General features: G+C 45.7%; 2 gene segments (V, D, J or C); one reads left to right on the forward strand and one right to left on the reverse strand.

The window, feature by feature from the left end:
• LOC125109330 (immunoglobulin kappa variable 2D-29-like) overlaps positions 1–23,437 on the forward strand; it is a 664,016-nt gene that overhangs the window by 325,343 nt on the left and 315,236 nt on the right.
• On the reverse strand, positions 10,219–10,857 carry LOC125109337 (immunoglobulin kappa variable 3-15-like). The segment is given in 2 exon segments: positions 10,219–10,562; positions 10,769–10,857. Coding segments are annotated over 2 exon segments (381 nt in total).

Genomic DNA, 23,437 nt, shown 5'->3' on the forward strand with positions numbered 1-23,437 from the left:
GCACAATATCTCCTAGCTACCAAGGAGTATGGGCCCCCACCTTTTGGGAGCCTTTTGGCGCCAATCCTAACTGAGGTGTGATAGGCTGGTTCAAATGTATACTAGGGTAAATTGTAATTCATTTGGTCACCTAGCATCACTGTGGAGTTTCCTGTGTGTGTTACAATCTCATTGGCCACCTGTGTGTGGCCAGGCCCAACCACATGGTCTTTGCTCGATAAAAGTTAGTCTGGAAAGCAGGGAGGGGTTGTCCTCTCTGTAGGGGCGGCCCCGACTGGTCTGTTTGCTGGTCGGTCTGGTTCCTGATGCTTGGCGGGAAATAAAGCTTTGCTTGACCTTCACTTTGTATCAGTCTCACTCCCTTAATCACGGACCCATTATTGGGGTACCCAATTTTTGGGGGACCCAACATTGGGGGCTCGTCTGGGATTAAACGACGAGAACTGAGCCAGCATCGGAATTTCTGGGTCTGAATCTGTCTGGTTGCAGAGCTCCAGGTAGGGCCCACTGGGGAGAAGCTGGACACAGCCATGCTCCCCAGGGCTGGAGTGGATGCGGGGACACCTCATCACTCTTCTGGTAGAACGTCTAGGGGCCCAAGTCTCCCCTAGGCGGTCATCTGGGTCTGTAAGGGGCTGGATAACCCCCATCTGTAGGGGGCTGGGTAACCCCCACCAGTGGGTGAGAGCCACTGGGTCTGGTTCTGGTCTGTGGCTCCTCTCTGCGAGCATCTGTGGCTCATCGCGGTGAGCATCTGTGGCTTGTCCCAGCGAGCGTCTGTAGGGGACCGAGAAGTCCCCACTGGCGAGCGTCTATAGGGGGCCAAAAAAACCCCCACCCATGGCTGGCTCTGGGTGAGGGCCGCTGGGTTTGTGGTTATCTTTGTCTTGTCTTTTTGTTGTCTGTTGTGGTGTTTGTTGTGTTTGAAGGAATGGGGCAAGCAGAGTAAGGAGACTCTGACTTTCATCTCTCCGTTCCTCCTAATAGATGTGGGGCTTCTCCCTTACTCATTTCGTGTGTTTAGGTCTATAACTGGAGCAAACTGGGGTTAGTCTAACTCGAGACAGAGACTTTAAGGAATATTCCCAAGTAGCTGCCAAAACAAACTTTGTTTTGGGGACATTCCTTGCCCTCTCTGGCAGGATGGAGACTGCCTAGCCCTCCCCCTTGCAGGCGGGAATGCAGGGCGTCTGCTCCTCTCTTAGAGCTGATGAGCTCTAAAACTGGGAACCCTTTCTCTGCCTCCTGGTGGCACTTTGTTCTGTTCTTCACTGTCAGAAAACAAGAAGAGAGCCCCCTGGACCTAACACCCCCCACTCCAGATCTTCCCACCCGTGGTCTCAGGTAAATATTCGAAAGGGAATGGGCCCAGGTGGAACGTAAATCAGTATTTGAACTAAGTTAAGCTTGTTGGATTAATTAGGATGAACATGTCTTTTGAGTTAACAGTGGTAAATGTGAAACTTCAGAGTTTTTACTTAAAGTCAAATAAGCTCGTGTTATTTGTTAAAATCTGTGTTAAAATCTGTTGGGTTAAAATCTGTTAGCAAAGAGATGACTAAACTGATGGTTAATTGTCTGTCTCAAAGTTTTAATGGGTAATTGTTAAAGTAGCTTTCAAAGTCTTTGCTAACCTGAAACCTAAAACCAAATGGGATAAAATGCTGGAGTGCTGGTCACTGGAACTAGGTTTGTGCTTTTGAAATCTGTTGGTAAACATCTTTTGTGCTTAACTAAATTCTGTTGTAACAGCCCCGGGGCCACTGTCTGAGCTAGATCTGTTAGTAAAGAATGGAAGGGGAGACTGATCACCTCCCATTAGCCAGGGATACCCAAAGGGGAGGGTGTCCAACCTGTTTGAATCTAAAGAGTGCCTGACTGTGTGAATGTGTCTGTATGGCTCCGCTTCAGCTACGGAGTCTGAATGGACTGGACCCTGCGTCTCACAGGGCATCATATGGCATAACGGTCATCTACTCCACGTAGAGTAGCCTGGTCGGAGTTTATATGGACATACCTTAGCTAAGACGTTCCTAAGTTTCCGCGAGGGACGCGAGCAGGACAGCATCTGAAAGATCCCCCTCCCTTTGTCTGCAACATCATTTCCAATGGGAGGGAAACCCTGAAACCTCACTGTCTTAGGAAGAAAAAAGAGGAAAGACAGTGGTATAGAAAAGCTGGTTTTCTCTGTTTAAAAGGGTAAAGTTTTCGTAGGTTAGTTGATCTGTAAATGGTTTTCTCTTTGCCTGCCCAGAGATGTAAATGAGGTCTCTATGACTCAAGGCTTTTTCTTGATATGCAAAGTTACTCAGTACTGCTAAACCAAGGATAAATCTTGAGTTACATTTGGGTAACCACCCTAAAGGAAAGCAAATGGGAGATGTTCTGGACAAATATAGGTCTTTGATACATTAAAATCCTGGGAACTGAAATGGGTGAGAATTTCCAGAAGTAAAAGCTGCATTCGGACTAAACCAGAATTAATAAAATGGGACTAGATGAACTGAAGGATTTGAAAGGAAGAATCTGACTGAGTTAGTGGGAATAGTGGAAATAGCCGCTGAGGACTATGGGTCATGCTTGCAGGGGATGAGAGCTCTCTTACAGACTCTGCAGGAAAAGGGTATCAGGTGTCAGCAACGAAAGCACAGCTTTTTCAGAGCCACGCCACTTATTTAGGCTTTGATCTCCAAGAGGGAGTTTCTTGGGACGGTGGGCTACTGCAGGCTGTGGTTACCATGGTTCACGGAGATGGTGTGACCTCTCTATGACCTGACTAAGTAAGGGAGTTTTGACTCAGACTCTGGGGCCTTGGCAAAGGCCAGTAGCCTATCTTAGCAAGAAACTAGATCCAGTAGTGGCTGGGTTCCCCCCTTGCCTCAGCATAATTGCTGCCACGGCCCTCCTGGTCAAGGATGCAAGCAAATTGACTTTGGGTCAAAATCCCATCTTGACCACCACCCACGCTATCCAGGGCCTTCTCCGGACTCCACCAGACCGGTGGATAACAAATGCCCAAGTGACGGGGTATCAGGCCCTCCTCCTCAATGAACCAAAAGTGACCTTCTGGCCCCGGTGGTGCTAAATCCAGCCACGTTGCTACCAGAGGTGCTGGCTGAGCACCCACATGACTTTGGGAAGGTCCTAACCCAGGTCATGGAATAAGGCCGGATCTCAGAGACACCCCCCTCCTGTATGTGGAAATGACTCTGTTCACAGACAGGAGTAGCTACATGATCGATGGAAAGAGGTATGCAGGGGCTGTGCTGGTTTCTCCTGAGCAGGGACTCTGGACAACAGCCCTGCCACATGGAACTTTGGCACAAAAAGCTGATTGCACTCACCAAGGCACTACAGATGGCCAAGGGTAAGACCGCCAACATCTATATGGATGGTAGGCTGGGTAGAGGCTTTTTCTGCCAAACATGAGATGGCAGGAGTGGTAGCTAAAAAGGCTACTAGAGGTTTGGGTTACCTCTCGCGATTGGGTCAGACCATGGCCCTGCATTTGTGAGTTCAGTCTCACAGGCATTGGCCAAGGCAGTGGGCACTAATTGGAAACTACATTGTGCCTACTGGCCCCAGAGCTCTGGGCAAGGAGAGAGAATGAACTGGACTCTCAAAGAGACCTTGGCAGAGCTAATTCTGGAGGCTGGTGGTGGGTGGATCTCCTTCCCTTCGCTCTCCTCAGGGCGCGATGTACACCCTGCTTAAACAAGGCATTGCAGTCTGTCTTGGAAGGAGCCACATCCTCGCCAACCCAGGGACTTGGTTTGGATGTGCTGCCGCCAAGTGGGAAACTTGGAGCCAAGGATGAGGACGCCCCCCAGAGGTGAATGTTGCTGCCAATGGACCCTGCAGATCCTGGACTAAAGCTAAGACTTGGAAACAATGAGTTCATTGCATTCATTGTTGCTTCTACTGTTAAAGTATAGGTGGGAAATATAGACAATAAGGGCTTGATATACTATTTGTAAAAGGAGGGGCTCTGCATAGCCCTCAGAGAGGAATACTGTTTTGGGTAAATCACACTGGAGTCATTAAAACAGTCTGGAAGCTGTTAAAAAAGGGACATAGAACTGGCTGAAAAGTCAAAGATTTGACTAATCTCCAAAGAAAAGGGGGGAATGTAAGGGCCTATTCAGCCAGAGCGGCTCCACCCTGGTTGAACTGCCATTTTGTTGTAAAACTTAAATTGACTTGCCCACCCCCCCAGGGGAACTTATTTAAAAGCAAGTCTGGGAAACCAGTCCCAGGTAACAAAGTCCAAATACAAGGGTGGGTCAGGCCAAGTGGAGGTATTCAATCAGTGGGGGCACACAATGTATCCTAGCTACCAAGGAGAATGGGCCCCCACCTTTTGGGAGCCTTTTGGCGCCAATCCTAACAGAGGTGTGATAGGCTGGTTCAAATGTCTACTAGGGTAAATTATAATTCAATTGGTCACCTAGCATCACTGTGGAGGTTCCTGTGTGTGTTACAATCTCATTGGCCACCTGTGTGTGGCCAAGCCCAACCACATGGCCTTTGCTCTATAAAAGTTAGTCTGGAAAGCAGGGAGGGGTTGTCCTCTCTGTAGGGGCGGCCCCGACTGGTCTGTTTGATGGTCGGTCTGATTCCTGATGCTTGGCGGGAAATAAAGCTTTGCTTGACCTTCGCTTTGTATCAGTCTCACTCCCTTAATCACGGACCCATTATTGGGGTACCCAATTTTTGGGGGACCCAACACATCATTGACACATAGGGCTATCCTTTTTCAGCTGTACAACATAGTGATTCAACAAGTTTATACATTATTCTATGGCCACATCTGTCACCATACAATACTATTACAATACCATTGACTCAATTCCTTATGCTGTAAAAATATCAAATAAATAAATAAATAAATATTTCTTCTTTCTGAACTTTCATTTTCTGGAGAGCTGGTTGTCTGACACTGACAATACAATAATGGTGCAATGTAGGCTATCAGTGTTTTGTCATGGTTCCCTTTTTTCTATTTCTACCACTACTTTATTTCTACCAAAAAGATTTTTAATCCCGATGAAGTCCCAGTAGTTCATTTTTTGCCTTTGTTTCCCTGGCCTTTGGAGAAACATTCAGCAAGAAGTTGCTGTGGCCGAGGTCACAGAGGTTGCTGCCTGTGTTCTCCTCTAGGATTTTGATGGATTCCTGTCTCACACTGAGGCGAAGGTAGGGGTGGTGACAGATGTGAAACTGACTCAGCACACTCAGGCTTCTTCTGGAGTTCACTCTACCTGTAATGTTCTACAAAACAAAAAAAGAAGACAAGAGAAGACCTTGGCCAGATGCATGATGGGTATCATAGAAAAAGGACATAAAAATCAGACAAGGAGAAAAGGACAAGTAAATATATCTAGGACAGAAGAAGTCGTTTTTGAGAAAGACACAGAGATGGAGAAACCTGAATCAAAGGAGCACAGACAACTACATCCAGTTCTTAGTTTCTGAACAACATGGGGAGGTGACTATGTGAGCCCCATAATCAAATGATCATTAAATTATAAAACAGGTTATGTGGAAAACACAAACACACAGACACATGTCAGCCTGAGATCCTCCTCTCTCATAGCCTTACCCTTTTACCCAAACCACCCAAAGACCCTGGGTCATGAGGAGAAACACCTAAGGGAGTTGAGCATCAAGGAGCAGCTGCCTGGGGAGGATTTTGTTTACACCCAGAGCACTGTGGGAGGAGTCTCCTTGCTCTGCTGGAAGTATAACTGGCAGCATCGCCATCCTCCACGGGATCAATCATGAGACTGAATTCAGTTCCAGATCCACCGCCTCTGAATCAGGCCGGGACCCCAGACACTCAACTGGATGCTTTATAAGTCAGGATTCTCGGACGCTGTCCTGATTTTTGTTGATACCATATAATAAAGTGGGTAATGCCCAAAATGTCACCGACTTTCTGACTGGTCTTGCAAGAGATGGTGGCCCTCTGCCTTGGAGACACGGTCAAAGAGGCTGGAGACTGGGTCAGCACAATGTCCCCAGTGCAGCCTAGAATGAGAAACTCAACAAAGTTGACAGAGGTACTGAGAGCATCTCAGTGGAGGCCCACAGCACTGATGACCTTATAGTCAGGGTCATGGACAACACTCTGAGGAGCCAGAAAATGGAAGGGAAGTGGGCAACTGGAACCCCATGCCAAATGCTTGAATTCCAGCCACCAAGAACCCAGAGACACCAAAAGCATCGAAGCCACAGTGAGTTTTCCCACCATTTCTCCCTGTGCCCCCATCTCACCAGAGCCCAGAACAGAGGATCCACAGCAGGGGAACCCCGAACCCCATCTTGGAGAGCTGGACTAGGGCCTGCTCCTTGAGGGTCCTAACGGCTGCCTTTAAGGATGTTGAGAGCAGCCTGGGGTTTTTTCTAATGACACAACATGCAAATCAGCTCAGAAGACCTTGAGGTTGTGCCCAAAGGGGCATGTGCTCTCAGAACACCCTGTGGGACTTGGGGTCACAAGAAATTTCCAAGTATAGCTCAAGCATGTCCCAAGGGATTGGGGGACCTGTTTCTTAAAACTTTGCCTTCTGGTCTGATGCCACGTTGGGGAGTACCCTGGGCTGTCCTACTGTGAGGATATAGGTTATTTCAGGAACACATTTAATCCCTACAATTACCACAGTAATGTATTTCTAATTGTGATTATTGTCAGGAAAAGAAAGTTGTGGGATTATAAAAGAGTGAACTAGGGTGGCCTGGCTCCGATGGGGAGAGGAAGTCGGCCCCACTGAGTAAAAGGCCTTCAAATGAAGTCCTGACATGTCCTCAGGACCTGGAAAGGGTGAGAAGGCTGAGCATGGAACCTTCGTGAAGGCTGAGAACAGACACTAATCAAGGAACTTGCCTCGGTGTGGATAAGCCCAGGACTCTATCTGCTCAGTTCTGGAAACCAATGTCCTGTCTTCCTGAAGCCCTCCCAGGCAGAGCAGTCACTCCTGCTCAGAGTGGAGAACGCCCTGTGCCCAACTCACATTCACCCTGCCTCCAACATTGACGTGTGGTGTGAAGGCACCATGACAAAGCCCAGAAGACAAACCCGTGTGAATCCCAGCTTGCAAGGTAGAGCACATCCTTTATCACCTCAACAATTTCTCATGAACTAATTCTTCATCTTCTACAAAATGCCCTCCCAAGTGGCTCCCAGTGACTTTTCCCAGACAGAAGCAGGCTGAGCCACATGTGACTTACCATCGCCTAACCGATCATTCTAGTTTTTTGTCATCTGTTAGGGCGAGGGCCAGGCAATGGCAGGGGACCCAGGGGAGTGGCCGGCAGGCAGCCACCACCAGGTACAACCACGACCTTGGACTCTGCCAGCTCTGCCTTCGTCCTCCATGGGGATTTGCATCAACCTCCCACCCCTATTGCCTCCACCACAGGCCTGATGCTGCTCACTGGGTCTTTTCCACGGAGGTCTGAGCAGCCTTGGGAGGGCAAGAGGCAGCCTGATGGTGCCAGTTCCTCAGGTTCCTGTTCTTATGATGCAGGAGAAAAAATGTCCCCAAGTTGAGAGCTCCCTCAGAGGAGACCCTTGTGCTCCCTGAGAAGAGTGGTATTGGGAGGGGACAGGAAATGAATACCACCAAACACACAGGCTTGTTTAGGGCCTGGCCTCACCTTGGGAGGCCCACTCTGGCTCTAACAGAAACACTGCATCTCTGCATCAGCCCAGTGTGCTTCTGATGGCAGCTTCAGTGGGCTCATGACACTCTCCCAAGCTGCCAGGTCCCTGGCAGTTCCCCAAGAGAGAGTCTCCGTCAGCTGTAGGGCCAGTGAGAGCCCCCTCCACCCAGCCAGGAAGCACTGCTTGGCCTGCACCAGCACGGGCCAAAGGCCCTCATTTACCTCCCTTCCACCTGAGTTAATGGGGTGCCCGCCCGGTCAGAGGCAGCGGCTCTAGGACAGACTTGACTCATACCATCCGCAGCCTACAAGCTAACGACAATATGGATGACTTCGGTCTTATAACATCAGGATGTACTGTCATAATGACAGGACCCACATCAGACTTCAGCCCTCATGCTAGTCATGACAGCCGCAGTCTGGCCCTCTCCACTCAGGTTCCTACCTCACTTCCCAATGCCTCCAACAGCCGCCGCCATGCAGAACCTCCTCTCTCCCGGATGTTTGTAGTCTCTGTCTGCTAAGCATTCCTATTTCCTGACTTTGCCATTCAAATTTTATCCAGAAAAAAACATCTCAGAAAGGAGAAAACACTAGATCTCAGTCTATCCTTGTGCTGGAACCAATGCACATTATTCTTTTCCCAACATATTTTTAACATTAAAAAAAATAATCTTCTAGTGCAAAACCAGGAGCAAAGAGCAGGCTCCTTTTGTCACTAGAAAACATTTTAAATTTGGTAAGAACAGCAAAGGCAAATTATACGAGGGAGGCAAACAAAAAATATGGAAGACAGGAGAGATAAAGGACTCACTACCTGGATACTTTCTCTCCCCACGCTTACCCACCAAACCACTGACATGCGCAGTAGCCCCCACCCCGTCTCTTCTAAAATCACCCGGAGCTCTTGTGTTTCCCCAACAGCCTGCTCGTGGAGTTTCTTTTGCCCCCTTCAGCCACTTCTCGACTTCTAGGCCTGCCTAGAAAGTGGAAGAACAGTGTTTGAAATCAAGATAGGTAGACTATGCCATGCTAGTATCATTCCTTATTGCAGACAAACACCAGCCCCAAAGTTTCTCCTGGTTTCTAGAATATTTTAGCTCCCACCTCCTACAGCCTCTCACAGCCTGTCAGAATTCCTGGTGGTTTCAGTATATTCAGTATGTGAACTTCCATTACCTGCTCTCTCAGTTGTTTGGCTGTTCCTCCTCCAATTGTCTCTTTCCCACCCAATCTTGATCAGTCACTCTCATGGCCATGCCTTAGGTGTGCCATCAGAAAATCATGACAAGTTCTCCATCATTACAATGCTGAGCATCTCAGGGGCGCCTGGGTGGCTCAGTTGGTTGAGCCTCTGCCTTCAGCTCGGGCCATGGTCCTGGGGTCCTGGACGTGAATGCCCAAGAGACGACTTTAAAGGAAAAGGTGACAAGTGGTGAAAAATGTGCTCAAGCACAGTGTCCTGTGTTCCTAAAGTGACAGGGTTGAAGAGTGAGGGCATCAGAGTGGCTGGGTGTATCAGTCTGTTGAGCGTCTAACTCTTGGTTTCGGCTCAGGTCATGATCTCAGGCGTGTGAGACAGAGCAGGCGTCAGGTCCCCACTCAACAGGGTGTCTGACTGAAAGTCTTGCCATCTCCCTCAGCCCCTCCTCACCAGCAATAAAGAGATAGATAAAATCAAAAAGAAAAAAAAATAATGAGAGAATTGCCTTTATGATAATGAGTACACCTGGGAGAAATGAAGAAGAGAGAGAAGGGAGGTAGGAAAGGAGCTGGAGCAGAAATGAATGTGCAGGACACTGCCCAGGAAGGCTGGGAAACAGAGCCCATGGAAGGAAAAAGCTAGAGGGACACTACCTTCCATGTAGGAGATTCTGAATAGGAGAGCTCAAAGGTTTCATCCTGGGAAGGTTCAGAGTGGGAGGGTGAAGGAGGGTGAAGAAAAGAGAATGAGGAAATAAAAGAGAAATGTCCCAGAGTCCAAGAGGAACAGGAAGGGAAAACTGACCCGCAGGGTGTAACGTTCACAGCCCTTTGTCAAGGGCTAAAGCCAGACCTTCCTGGCTCACTTCTGCCGTGTGGCCCTGGGAAACATGCAGCTTCCTGGGGCACAAAAACTCCCAGCAGTATCCCTAAGACATCTTCACAGCATTTGTCTTGATTAACCTCCCACAAAAAGGGATGCAGGAGGGATGCCTGGGTGGCTCAGTCGGTTAAGTGGCTGCCTTCAACTCAGTCATGATCCCTGCATCGTGGGATGGAGCCTCACATTGGGCTCCCTGCTCAGAAGGGAGCCTGCTTCTCCCTCTGCCTCCTGCTCCCCCTGCTTGTGCTCCCTCCTTCTCTTTGGCAAATGAATAAATAAAATCTTTAAAAAAAGGGGGGGTGGTGGGTGGAGATGCAGGAGAAGTCCACTCCCTTCATTTTCTGCTGGGATCTTACAAGCCCTGCAAGGAGTATGTCAGGAGAAGTGACTTCTCAGGCAGATCGGGGAACACACATGTTCAGGGCTGACCGAAGAGGAAGCAGCTGCTGCAGCAAAGCCTCACTGACCCTCAGCCCTGGTCAGCAGGTTTGTGTTCGAGGCTGAAGCACTGTGGGTGGATAGTTATTATACTGCTGGCAGTAATAGTGCCCCACATCTTCGGCCTGAAGGTTGCTGATGGTGAGGGTGAAGTCTGTCCCAGACCCACTGCCACTGAACCGGTCTGGGATGCCCATGGCCCTGCTGGATGCACCATAGATGAGGAGCCTGGGAGCCTGCCCAGGTTTCTGCTGGTACCAGGCTACATAGTTGCTAACACTCTGACTGGCTCTGCAGTTCATGGTGACCCGCTGACCTGGAGACACAGCCAGGGAGCCTGGAGACTGAGTCATCGTGACGTCCCCACAGGCACCTGCAATCAGAAAAACAGTGATACAGACACACTTTATCCCAGTCACGCTGAAATATGTCATTGCAAACGTGCTTCCTAATGGTACCACATGGCAGTACATCTTTGGGTCTGTTTTGGAAATAACCAGTGTTTCTCATTATCTATCGTAAAAATTTATTTAAAATGACACTAGTCCAGAGGGATTATGGCACTTTTCAGCTTCTCACCTGAGACCCACAGCAACAAGGATAGGAGGACCTGCCTCTGTGATGCCATCTTACTGCCCCTGCCTGCCCGACACAGCTCAGCTCACATAGCAAAGGCCCCTTTTATACAGCCTGATCTGCTGGTCTGGGCCTGGAGGGGCTTATGCAAAGCAGTCAGGGAGAACAGAAGCAAATCTCATAAGCAGTGGGTTGTGAAAGTACCCAGTGGAAATGTAAGGAGCCAAAAATAACTCCAAAATAGACTTGTATGACAGGAACACACAAAAGTCAACTTAGAAGCTCTGAGAATAACTTAGTTCTAAAGTGACAAACTGCGACAAGATCAAATGAGGAGCTTCCATTCTCAATTTAAAATGTCTTTAAATGGGTTCAGTGTCCAGAAATGATGAGCTTGGCTCATCATATCAATAACCATGGTAAAATAACAAAATATGCTGGGAAACAAATAATGGGAGGCAGGGAGGGGCAAAAGAATTGAAAGCCACAAAAGGAAAGTGGAGAACTTTGGGCCCAGCTTTTTATAAAACCTCTGACTGGAAAACATCAAGCTCTGAAGCCATTTTTCTCCTGCAGATGGGTAAAGACGTGGCAAACAGTTGAGCTCAGGTCCTGGAGCTGTGCAAGGCCAGAGAGATGGAAGAGATGGAAGACAGGCAAAGAATTTCCTCACTCGGGGGGACATGTGGGACCCTCATTGGACCTAGGGGAAATCTGAATCCTGAATTTCAGTTATTCTATCTTTTCAGTTCAATATTTTTGTTTTGTGTTGAATTAACCAATGAATGAAATCTAGGTGCCCTCAGGAAAATTCAGTTTCCTCCAGTGGTGTGAGAAGTCAGAGCAGGGTTGCTTGGGTACCATATAAACTTCCTGCAACTGTTCCTCCTCCTGCTGTTCCTTCTTAAGCAGAGGGAAGGGGGCAGGGGAGGGATTCCCTTAAGACTCGGAGCAGGCAGTCCCAGTGAGGAGGGCAGAGGCTGTGGAGGCTTCCGGCACACTGCAAGTCCAACCACAACACTTCTGCCATCTCTACTCTGAGTGGGGCACATGCCTGAGGCTTCCTCTGTCAGGTGGCACCCTGGCTGTTCCGTGGGACCCCGTGACCACTGCACCTCTTTGTGACATGAGCCATTTCCTAAACCCAGATAGAGCCTGTATCAAGTAGACCCTACCTGGGGATCCACATCTTACCCTCACAATGTGTCGATTCGCCCATTGTTCCGCCCCTCAATTTGCCTCTGATGATGGTTAATTTTAGGTGTCAACAGAAGTAGACTAGGGCGCCCAGTGGGGTGGTCACTGCCATTTTCGATGTTGCTGCCAAGGTATTTTTTAATGTGATGAACATCTACATCGGTAGCTCTTATCATGACACAGAGTCCCCGCCCATGCTGCACAAAAGATTCACCACAACCGTGTTTCAGCTTCAAAACGGAAATAAAATTTTATTATTATTATTATAGCAAAACCAATAGAAACAGAAGAGGAAAGGAATCTACATATATAGGAAGGGAGTAGTAGGCAAGAAATGAGAATAAGGCCACTTTACCTCATAACAGGTATTTACAACACCCCACCTCAGCTGCTGGGAAGCCCAGTGGAGACAGACAGGATGGAGTCCCAACTGAGAGGCCTGGGTGGAGCGTCCTCTCCTCAGGATACACTTGCCGGGGACCATCCCCACAAGGGCCGTATTTATAGAGTAAATAATAAGGTTTGAAATTAAACATTTGTTCACCTACATGCAGTTTGGAGCAAGCCGCATGTCCACATTGGCATTTTCTGTATTTTCAAGGAGCCCGAGCTATGTGCGTCTGCCTCCCCTCCTGGATCCCATTCTAGGGGGCCAGCCCTGCCTAGAGGAGGAGGAGATGGGAGACAAGGCTGTAGCTCTTGGCGTCCAGAACAGAAGGGCCATATTCCTCATGAACATAGATACAAAAATCCTCCACAAAATATTAGCAAACCAAATTCAGTAATACATTAAAAGGATCATACACCATGATCAAGTAGGATTTATACCAGAGATGAAAGTATGGTTCAATATCCATAAATCATTCAGCATGATATGTCACATCAACAAAATTAAGGGTAAAAATCGTAAGATTTTCTCAACAGATGCGGAAAAACTATTTGATAAAATTCAGGATCTATTTACCAAACAAAAACAAAAACAAAAACAAAAACACCAAAATTATAGAGGATATGGAGAAAGAGGATATGGACAGGATAAGGAGAAACGCCCTCAGGTATTGTTGTTGGGGATGTAAATTGGTGCAGCCACTATAGAAAACAGTATGGAGTTTCCTCAAAAACTTAAAAATAGAACTACCTTATGATCCGGCTATTCCACTTCTGGGTATTTGAAAATATATATGCACCACTGGATCCATTACAGCATTATTAAAACAGCCATGATTTGGAAACAACCTAAGTGTCCACTGATGGATCAATGGATAAAGAAGATGTGTTATACATGTGTACGCACACAATGAAATACTACTCAGCCATGAAAGGGAAGGGAATCTTGCCATTTGGGACAACATGGATGAAACTTGAAAGGAATGTGCTAGGTGAAATAAGGAAGACTGAGAAAGATATTATGTGTAATATCACTTGCATGTGGTATCTAAAAAACCTAAATACATAGAAACAGAATAGATTGGTGGTTGCCAGGGGTTTGGTAGTGAGATAAATAGGGGAGATGTTGATCACAGGGTATTAACTTCTGTATGTAAAATAATTTCTGATGGTCTCATGTACAGCAAGTTGACTGTAGTTAACAGTATTATATTGTACTTGAAGGTTACTAAGAGATTAGACCTTCAATGTTCTCACCACAAAAAGTAAATAAGTAAAACAAGAAGGAAAATTATGCACAGTGAATGTTGCATTAACTATCCTTATGTTGGTAACCATTTCACAATATAAACATAGATCAAATTATCGTATCATGTAAAACTTAAACTTACACAATGTTATATGTCAATTATATCTAGAAAAAAAATGTTGACATCATTTCTTTCTGGCCCCCATGGTTTCTGAATAGAAATCCTCTGTCATTCGAGGTGTTTTCCTCTCTGGGTAAGGGTGATTTTTCTCTTTCAGCCTATGATATTTTTTTCCTTTTCCTTTAGAGCTCATAAATTTTAGTACAATGTGTCTTGACATATATTTCTTCAGGTTTATGCTGTTGGTGGTCTGCTAAATGTGAAATTTTTCAGCAATTAACTTGTTCAAAATATTTTTCATCTTCATCCTCTCTCTCCACTCTTTCTACATTCCAGTGGCACAAATGTCAGATTTTTTGTTGGGTCCTATGTATCCCAGGTACGGTGGGGTTTTGTTGTTGTTGGTTTTGAATTGGGGATTTTTTCTGTTTTGTTTTGTTTTTAGCTTAGTTTCTCTTTTTGGTTTAGATTGGGTTATTTCTTGCCTCTGGTCTTTCCTCCTTTACCCTTCTCTCTTCTCATTCCAGACCCTTCCTAACCAGGCACCCCACAGGGCATCCTTGTCATTACTTCAGGCCACTTCCCCAGCCACATTAAGTCAATGACCATTTGGGCTTTTTGAGCGTCTACTAACTAAACATCTTATTTCATTGCAGGATGCTATGGGAGCTGTCCAGTTTAACTTACATTGACATATGATGCGAACCTGGGCAGAACCTGGAGTCCATTCTCTTCTATTAGCTGGTTGGCAGGCCCTGTGTCTTTAATCATATGTGGTAAGAAACAAAGACAGGAAAGCATTACAATGCAGTAAGAAGTTTTTATTATATGCATAGTTCCCTGGAAACAGAACACACAGCATGCCACCCGGTGACACAGGTAGTACCAAGGTGAAAAGAGCATACAGAGAGAAGTACTGCTGACTTCTATTTTTTACTGTGTATTTCATGAGAAGTAATGGAGAAGCAAAGTCAACAAGCTACTTAGACATAAGATTGGAGAGTTTGAAAATTTCAGCAGGCTGCAGACTGTAAGTGTGCCTCTTGTCCTCTGGTACCCAGGGGGATTTGGGTAGAGGGAAATGTCACAGATTGTTGGTCTCATTGAAAGGAAGAGAGTAAGGATTGGGGCTCAGGATTGTCTGGCTTGCATATCAAACCTATGCCCTTGGGCAAGTCTTTTACTGCCTCTGGGAATTAGCTAATTTTGGAAGAGGCAGTCCCTTCCTGGCTGGAGCAACAAGAATGCAGAAATAAGAAGATAAGAAATAAGAAAATGCATTAAATATAAAGTCTCATGAGGCTAGAAATAGAGCTCATGCAGGGGTGTTTGGGCAAGAGTGGTGAGTATTGTGGTGATCTGAAATTCTTGTCCCATAAATTAAGTGTGCCCGCTGAATCTGCTTGGGTCCAATACTAAAGAAAATACTTTCTCCTTTCTGAGGTTGACTGCTGCTGGGCTCCACCCAATCTTACAATCTGGTGTGACACTTCTGGTTTAGGAGGAACAGCTCTGTCACACAATTAATTAATGTGGTGTGGACAGGTCTACCAGGGCCTGTGCTATGCTGGGAACTACTTGTTGAACAGTGAATAGGTTGTTTTTGAGAAGGGCCGAGTCTTGCAAATAACCCAGAAGTCTATGCTATGAGTCTTCATCTGGGCTTGCCAGAGTGTCCACACCATCCTTCTGGACACAGATGCAAGTAAAACCAACAATAGGAGAGGTCTCAGGGCCCAGGTGATAGAGCCACTTGCATCATGATCTAAACCCGATACAGAGTTCCTCCTGACTCTGCACCCACTCTACATAGTGACCTCAAAAGTAGCTGAAAAACAGAATGGTGTAGCTTGTCCAAGTGGGGATTGTGTTGTCTCAACACTCAACACTCAACAAGGTGCTGTGTTTCAACCTCACTGGTCAGAGGTGCAAGTTACAAGTACTTGTCCTTTACCTCAGAGACGATGTGCCCGCATTCCTCAGATACCTGGACCCCTGACATAGACACCAGGGAAGGGGGCCAGATGAATTTTTGTAGGGTTTGCATCCCAATGTTGGAGCACATGTGTTTTTGCAAGTTAGCGAAGTCCTCAATATTTCTCACTCATTGTGTGCAATTAACAGGATGTAATTGATAGAGGATGGCCTGGCAGGATGCTCTGAAGATGTTTATAAAACGCACTGCAGCAGAGAGCACGGAGTTAATGTAGCCCTGGGCCGAGACTGATAATGTGACCAGCTCTTCACTGCCTTGAAAGGGAATTCCATCAGAGGACTGCACTAGATCATATGCCATGCCCCCTGCTGTAGACCTTGTAGTTGGCCCAGCATGGGGTAAATACTTTCAAAACCTCCACATGGCCAGAAGAGGGAGACTTAACACACACAGGAAAGAATGGGGCCCAGTGAGGGGATTCTTTTGACAAAATTAATTTTTGAGTACTTAAGCAATAGGAATGCCGCATAATTTGCATATATTTTTCCTCTTAGATCTGAAGTGTTTCTGCCTCTCAGAGTCTAATAACAGAGTCTCTGGGTGTGTGGCATGAACACACTGGATCCATTGAAAGCAGCAAAATCGTGACTCCATCACAGTTCTTGGCCTTCTGCTCCTCTGGGTTCCAGTGAGAATATTTGGACAAAGCAGATTTTCCATCCCTGATTTTCTTTCTTCATTGGAAACCCTTCCATAGATGAATTTGGCTTATTTTAAAAATAAATAGTATTCTCTGTCCTACCTAACTAGATACTGGTGACTTCCATGTACATATCCTGAGACTCTGCTGATGTTTCCTGTGTGGTTTCAACCTTCCATGGTGAGACTGTGCTGACCCAGTCTCCTGCCATCCTGTCCATGGCTGCAAAAGAAGGAGTCACCAACACCTGCCGGGCCAGTCAGAACATTAACAAGTGGTTAGCCTGGTATCAGCAGGAGCCAAGGAGAGCTCCTAAGCTCCAGATCTATGCAGCATCCAAGATGGAAAATGGGGTCCCATCGTGGTTCAGCAGCAGTGGGTCTGGGACAGACATCACTCTCACCAACAGCAGCCTGGAGCCTGAAGATGCTGGGACCTACTACTACTGCAGGTAGCTACTACTAACAGCGACCCACCCACAGTGTTACAGGTCAGAGCATAAACCACCAGGGAGGCAGATGTGAGGGGCTGGGCTTTCCCTGCTGCTCCTCTAATGCCTGCACCTGCTCAGAAAGTTTCTCAGAGGCAGCCCCACTTTGGAGGTCATGGGAGCTTTGGGAGAAGGGCAAGGAGGCTCCTCAGCCTCCTGACTGACTCCCCTTCCCCCGGATCATTACACCCAAGGAGTGTGGGTCAAGGCATCTGTCGGGGTTTATGCAGCAAAAGAGAAACCACTCTAGGTATTCCAAGTAGGAATTGCTTCCGTTAAGTACGTAATGTTTAAACATCACTCTTTCAAAGGCCTGGGGATATAATAAGGGAAGCAGACACTAGAAACAGTGATCCTTGATGATCCACCATAAATCAGAGAATTTATACCATTGGAGATACAGGCTGCTTAACCACATGGTCCTCAGGCCTGTCTAGGAGGGCCAGGGATGGAGGTGCTGGTGCTCTAGCCACTGCAACCCCTCCCCAGGTGATTCTCTGGTCCCTCACTTACCACTCACCTGCCTGCTAGTGCTCATGGAAGGCATTGAATCCTCCTCTTCTGACCTCCAGATCTAGGGTAAGGTGCCTTGTGAGCAACTCCATAGGGAACCATAGAGGAAAGGGGGCTCTGGGAATGTGCTTCCAGAAGTGATGGTGGTGATGGGTAGCTGACAGAAGACAGCCTGAGATGGTCACTGTTTTTCACATCTCTCAGAAGTTGGCCAGTTTGGGGACGGCCCCAGAATATGTTTGAATATGTTTCTAGCTATCATCATTAGTTCTGAATTCATAACAAGAAGATTTTGTTAAGTGACTGAGGGAACAGAAGTTGAGGAAATTGTGTCATGTATATAGAAATAACTTGACAATGATGGACTTCCATGATTAAAAAAAAACTAAATGTGGATGAAGCATTGTTTTTTCTTAATATAAGTATACCTTGCTGCTTAAAATTCTCATAAGTCAGAGCATCATTGACAAGCCTGAAAGCTTGTGACAAATGCAAAATAGCTGTCTCCACCTGACACCTGCTCACATGGCTCTCCATTTTAACAAGATGGCAGGAGAGCTGTGTGAGCTTTAAGATGCTCTGTTGTACAGCATTTTTACTTATCCTAAAGTAGTCTCTCTTTAATTATCTATTTTCGTTTAAGACATTTCTGTTGAAAGCCACCTGTTGAATTAAAGCCACAGGATGAAAACCCCTCCAATTTAACTTTCTAATTCATACAAAATTAAATTACAAACTTCTTTGTAGTCTGAAAATATTGAAAAATATTATTATTTGGAAAAAACAAGACCACTTATCTTAAAAATTAAATAGAATAATGATTTGTAGAAATTTAAAGAATTACAAACACCACAGTAAAAATATATCAAAATTATATGCAATTCTGTCAGAATAACTGGACATAGATTTGTTCATTTTGTGGTTTCTGTACCCTCCTACAGCTTGCCATGAGAATGATGTGCCATGGGTAGTCACCACACTCTGTCTTGGACCCAGATCAACCACAATCCATAGGCTGGAGACCATTCATCTCCCTGCACAAAAAACACACAGCTGAGCCCTGTGTGCACCATCCATATTATTGTCAACATGAACATCTGTGATTATAGAAACAAATGCTTACTATGACAAGCCACTGAGTAATTGACTGGTTTGTTAAAATAGTGTGTAAAATCTGACTAATGCAGTTTTTACACATCTTCACATAGAAATTGACAGCTTTTATTAAACCCAATGGCATAAAAAGGAACACTTGGAAATCCATTATAAGAAGATACAAAACAAAGAAATTTTTAAAAAAATATTTGAATTAAAAGTGTAAAATTCACCCTATTGTAGAAACATCTAACTACAATTACTTTGAGTAATGGTGACCAATTCTGCAGATAATTCAGACTTATTAAATGTGATTAAGTCTAAAGTAAATAAATAAAATTATATATGTGAATGTATGTCCATATGCATATATATGTATAATATACATACATGCAGATACAATTCTCACAAACAACTGACTAACACCTCCATCAGGCTGACACATTCAGAATCGTCAGGTTATGTCCCAGCTTTAATGAAGGATGGTTGGTAAACTGATGCCCCAAGCAGTTCCGACCCCGCACCCTCTTCCACAGTGACTGTGGTTCACCGAAACCCCAGAAAATGTCTGTCATAGGTACAGGTGACCACTAGACATTCAAAGAGTTACCCAGTTCTTGCTATTCTCACCTACACAATGTCTTCTTGAACTGCACCGTCATGGCTGTGGATGCCAAGCATAAAAGCCAAGGGAGAGACACAACTTCTCACAGAGCTAACAAGGAACCAGAACCCCTGATAGCAACTGTTTACACATCAAGAGGAAACCTCTATATGGGAAGGGGTCTTCTGAGCATCATAGGAAAAAGATAATTGAGAGGAAACATTACAAAATGAAGCATTATTCTTCTGTCCCATCCTCTTAGGAAGTGCTTCTCTAAGGAATTTCTTTATTGTTATGGAGTATGTGTGTGTATCTATTCGTCTGAATGTCTGTCTGTGTGTCTTTGTGGGGAGAGAGAGAGAAGTATGATTGATACTCACCTTATTATAACAAATGATGAGGACAAAGGGCATCCTCACTGCCAGAAGCATAAATTCTGTCTTTGTCCCTATTCTCTTCCCCAGGACTGATTCTCTACTTGCGAATGAGAGATTCTTTCCTACCCCTGTAGGTTTTTTACATTCATCTTCACATAGAGAATAATACAGGAGGACCCAGGATGAGTTTAATTCATTTTATATCATTATTGAATTGTTTTAAGCCATTAACCTGAAAGCACCAAATCCCAGAGACTCCTAAACCATCTCCATTTCATCCTGGGATCTGGAGATCGCCGGTTAATCAGCTGGAGAGGGACTGGGACCTGTTTCCTCCTGGTCATTAGCTGACAGGAATCCAAGCAGGATGGCCATTCACCTCCCAGAATGGACTCTGGACACGTACATGTGCTTGTATCATCAGGGTCTCTGGAGCTTTCTCAGGAGGCAGGTCTATGAGCACTGTGTTCTGCCACAGATCCCAATTATCACAGGGAGATCCTGCCTCCCACAAAGGCAGTAGGGAATTTGTCTCTGTTAGTTTCCCTCCAAACACAGAAGTTTCTGCACTCCCAGGAGAGGGACCTGACCACTGCCTTCAGCTCTTTCCACTCTGCCACACCCACCGCTGGATTTGCATATTGTCCTCTAGGGAGGACCTTGCCTTGGAAGTCTGACATAAAGGTCAGCCCTGAGCTTGTGTTTACTTACTAGGACTCATCAGTTCAGCTTCTCAAAATGAGGTTCCCTTCTCAGCTCCTGGGGCTGCTGATGCTCTGGGTCCCAGGTAAGAGCAGAAGGAGGATGAGGAAGGAAATTGGGGTGGGGAGGGTGAGCTGTCTGGGTGCTGTTAGTCCCTATGTGTGCTCTGTTCAAGGGTGAGATTGCCCTCAAATAGGGGAATTAGTTTTGAGATAGTGAAAGCTATGAGGAAACTAAAGGGAATGAAGAACAGTGCTTTAGTGAGATGCTGAAAGAAAAAATGTGGCCTATCTGTGCCCTGCAATTCTTGGGTTCTCCATGGAATTTGGACATATTTAGAGTATGAATCAAATCACAAAATATGATTTAGCCTATTATAAATGAAATTTAAATTCCTAATAATGGCTCATAATGTTTCTCCATAACATGTACTTATCTCTCATTATTTTAGGATCCAGCGGGGAGGTCGTGCTGACACAGACCCCGCTCTCACTGCCTGTCACCCCCGGAGAGTCGGCTTCCATCTCCTGCAGGGCCAGTCAGAGCCTCGTACACAGTAATGGAAACACGTATTTGAGCTGGTTCCGGCAGAAGCCAGGCCAGTCCCCACAGGGCCTGATATACGGGGTTTCCAACCGTTTCACTGGGGTCCCAGACAGGTTCAGTGGCAGCGGGTCAGGGACAGATTTCACCCTGAGAATCAGCAGAGTGGAGGCTGACGATGTTGGAGTTTATTACTGTAGTCAAAGTACACACAATCCGCCCACAGTGGTTCAGGCCCGAACACAAACCTCTCTGTTTGGCGGTCCCCACCGGTCACATGTGTTGCCTGAGCAGGGAGCCGGCACAGCAGAGGCTCTGAGCTGGCATCAGAGGCAGGTGCTGGGGAAGTCAGGGCAGTAACATGCAGCTGAGTGCTCTGGACCGAGTCCTGGGCCCTGTGGGGCAACATCCTCAGTGGGGTATAACCAGCTCTAGAAAAGACATGAGCAGCCTGTGGGCTGAGCGGTGACCTGCCAGGGAGAGCCGCCCTGAACCTCACCATGGCCCTCCTGCCTGTGTACATGTGCCAGGGACGGTGACTCAGGCTGAGTGTCAGAAACCTGAGCCATTTATGTGAAAGCACAACTATATACATTTGGAGCTAAACACGTTTGCCATATTGTCAGTGAGAGACTATTCAGTATTCTTCGGAATTTATTATTTTTTATTTTCCCACTTTATGAACCTCCACTTTCCCAGTTAGACTAATGGCTCTGTTACGATGTTATCTAGATAGTATTCTATACACACTATCCCTACATTAAATATGCATGAGAAAACTTAGTAAAATTGTTTGGTGGTCAAGCACCCAAATAGACTATTGTAGTAAACTCATAGCAAATATAAACTCCTCCTTCTGTTGAGACGCAGTTGGCATATACATACATACATTGAAATACTACTCAGCCAAGGAAATGGTATTTTGTTATTTGCAATAACATGGATGGACCTAGAAACTATAAGTAAAACAAGTCATACAGAGAAAGGCAAATACCATATGTCTTTATTTATATGTAGAATCTACAAACAAAACAAACAAATAAAAAACCCACAAATACAACTGACCCATGAATAAATAGAACCTTGACACGATACATTAACATTTTTCAAATGTGCACTCAACTATTACCTCTCTCATGCACAGAACAGACAATTTCAATAAGGATCAAAGATATTAGTATTCCCTTTAGTTTTCTTTCCTCTTCATCTCTCATGTGCATCAAATTTTCCAGAGAAAAAGCAAACATATAAATCAGTAAACAATCAAGCTATCTCACATTTAAGCAGTGGAAGGATATTTTAACTGATGAGAAAGCTGTAGGACTTCATGAGAAATCCTCAGGACAGAAGTTCCATCCCTCACAGGAGACACTTTGGGGTTTGGGATGCAAATTTCTACACAAAGTAAGGAGTTCATTACAATGGAGGGATTATGAGGTGGCCTGTGGTCAAAGGGAACTTCTATCTCACTTTTCCCAGTCAGACTGGGATGACTGGGGCCCCAGCCCAAGGATTACAACTGATACAAGAATACCCTTCACAGTCAACATAAGACATTGCTCCCATTTCTCCCCAGTGCTCAACAGAATCTCAGACAGCTCTACAAAATGTATTTACATATATATTTATTCCAAGGATAAACAAAGAAAAGAAATGATATTGGGAAGGAATTCAGATTACGCATATGGAGATCAGGGCTTTGAAGATCTAGATCATTGAAGTTCAGAAATGACCCACTTCACATCGTTGAGAAGTAACTTATAAAGTCAGAAGATCAACACATTCATATGTATTTGTGAGCTGCCTGGTGCCGAAATTATTCTCTGTGAGCTCATCCTCTAGAGGGTGATAATTTCCAGTTCTTTAGAAAAGGGGACCCATTGGGGCACCTGGGTAGCTCAGTGGGTTAAGCCTCTGCTTTCAGCTCAGGTCATGATCTCAGGGTCCTGGGATTGAGCCCCACTTTTGGCTCTCTGCTTAGCAGAGAGCCTGCTTCCCCTTTCTCTCTGCCTGCCTCTCTGCCTACATGTGATCTCTGTTTGTTAAATAAATAAAATAAAAATCTTAAAAAAAAAAAAAAAGAAAGAAAGACACAAAGAAAAGGTGACCCATTTCAGTTACACGTCCAAAGAAGCTACTCAACAGACCTCCCATTGGGGAAGCTTTCTCTGCTGGATGGCTTCATCTCAATTCTCAGCAAAGGATAAGCTCATCTTTTTCAGAAAGAACTTCCATTTGGGCTCAGTCAGGATACAGGTTGTCCATCATCTTGGCCAAAGCACAATGATTTCGAGCTATTTGGCTTGAGAAAATTTATAGATCAAGTCCTACAGAATGTGTAACAGGATCACACTCCCCACCCACACACCCTGACCCCAGAATAATGGACTCACACAACAGAAGCATCAAAAGAACTGCCCCAAGGGACACAAATCACACCCTGGCTTCCAGTTTTATGGATTCCAAACGGGTGTCCCCCTGGCAAAGAGACGAAAGTGCAATAAAACCCACCTGTGTGAGTCCTTGCTCATTCAGGTGACAGTGGTCAAGATTAGAGACTCCAGAGTCCTTTTCCCCACCTGGACTTCATGGATGTTCTTCTTACACCCCTTACAGATGCCAGTGATTTCTGTGTGGTGTACCCCGACCTGCTCGATAGGGTCCATTTTACTGTCCAGGATACAACCTGGTTTGTAAACATGAAGGACACAAACACTCCTAGTCAGAATTAGGAATGCTCTTCCTTTAGTCTACAGGG

The sequence above is a fragment of the Lutra lutra genome, chromosome 9 (genome assembly GCF_902655055.1).
Source record: "Lutra lutra chromosome 9, mLutLut1.2, whole genome shotgun sequence".
Taxonomy (NCBI): Eukaryota; Metazoa; Chordata; class Mammalia; order Carnivora; family Mustelidae; genus Lutra; species Lutra lutra.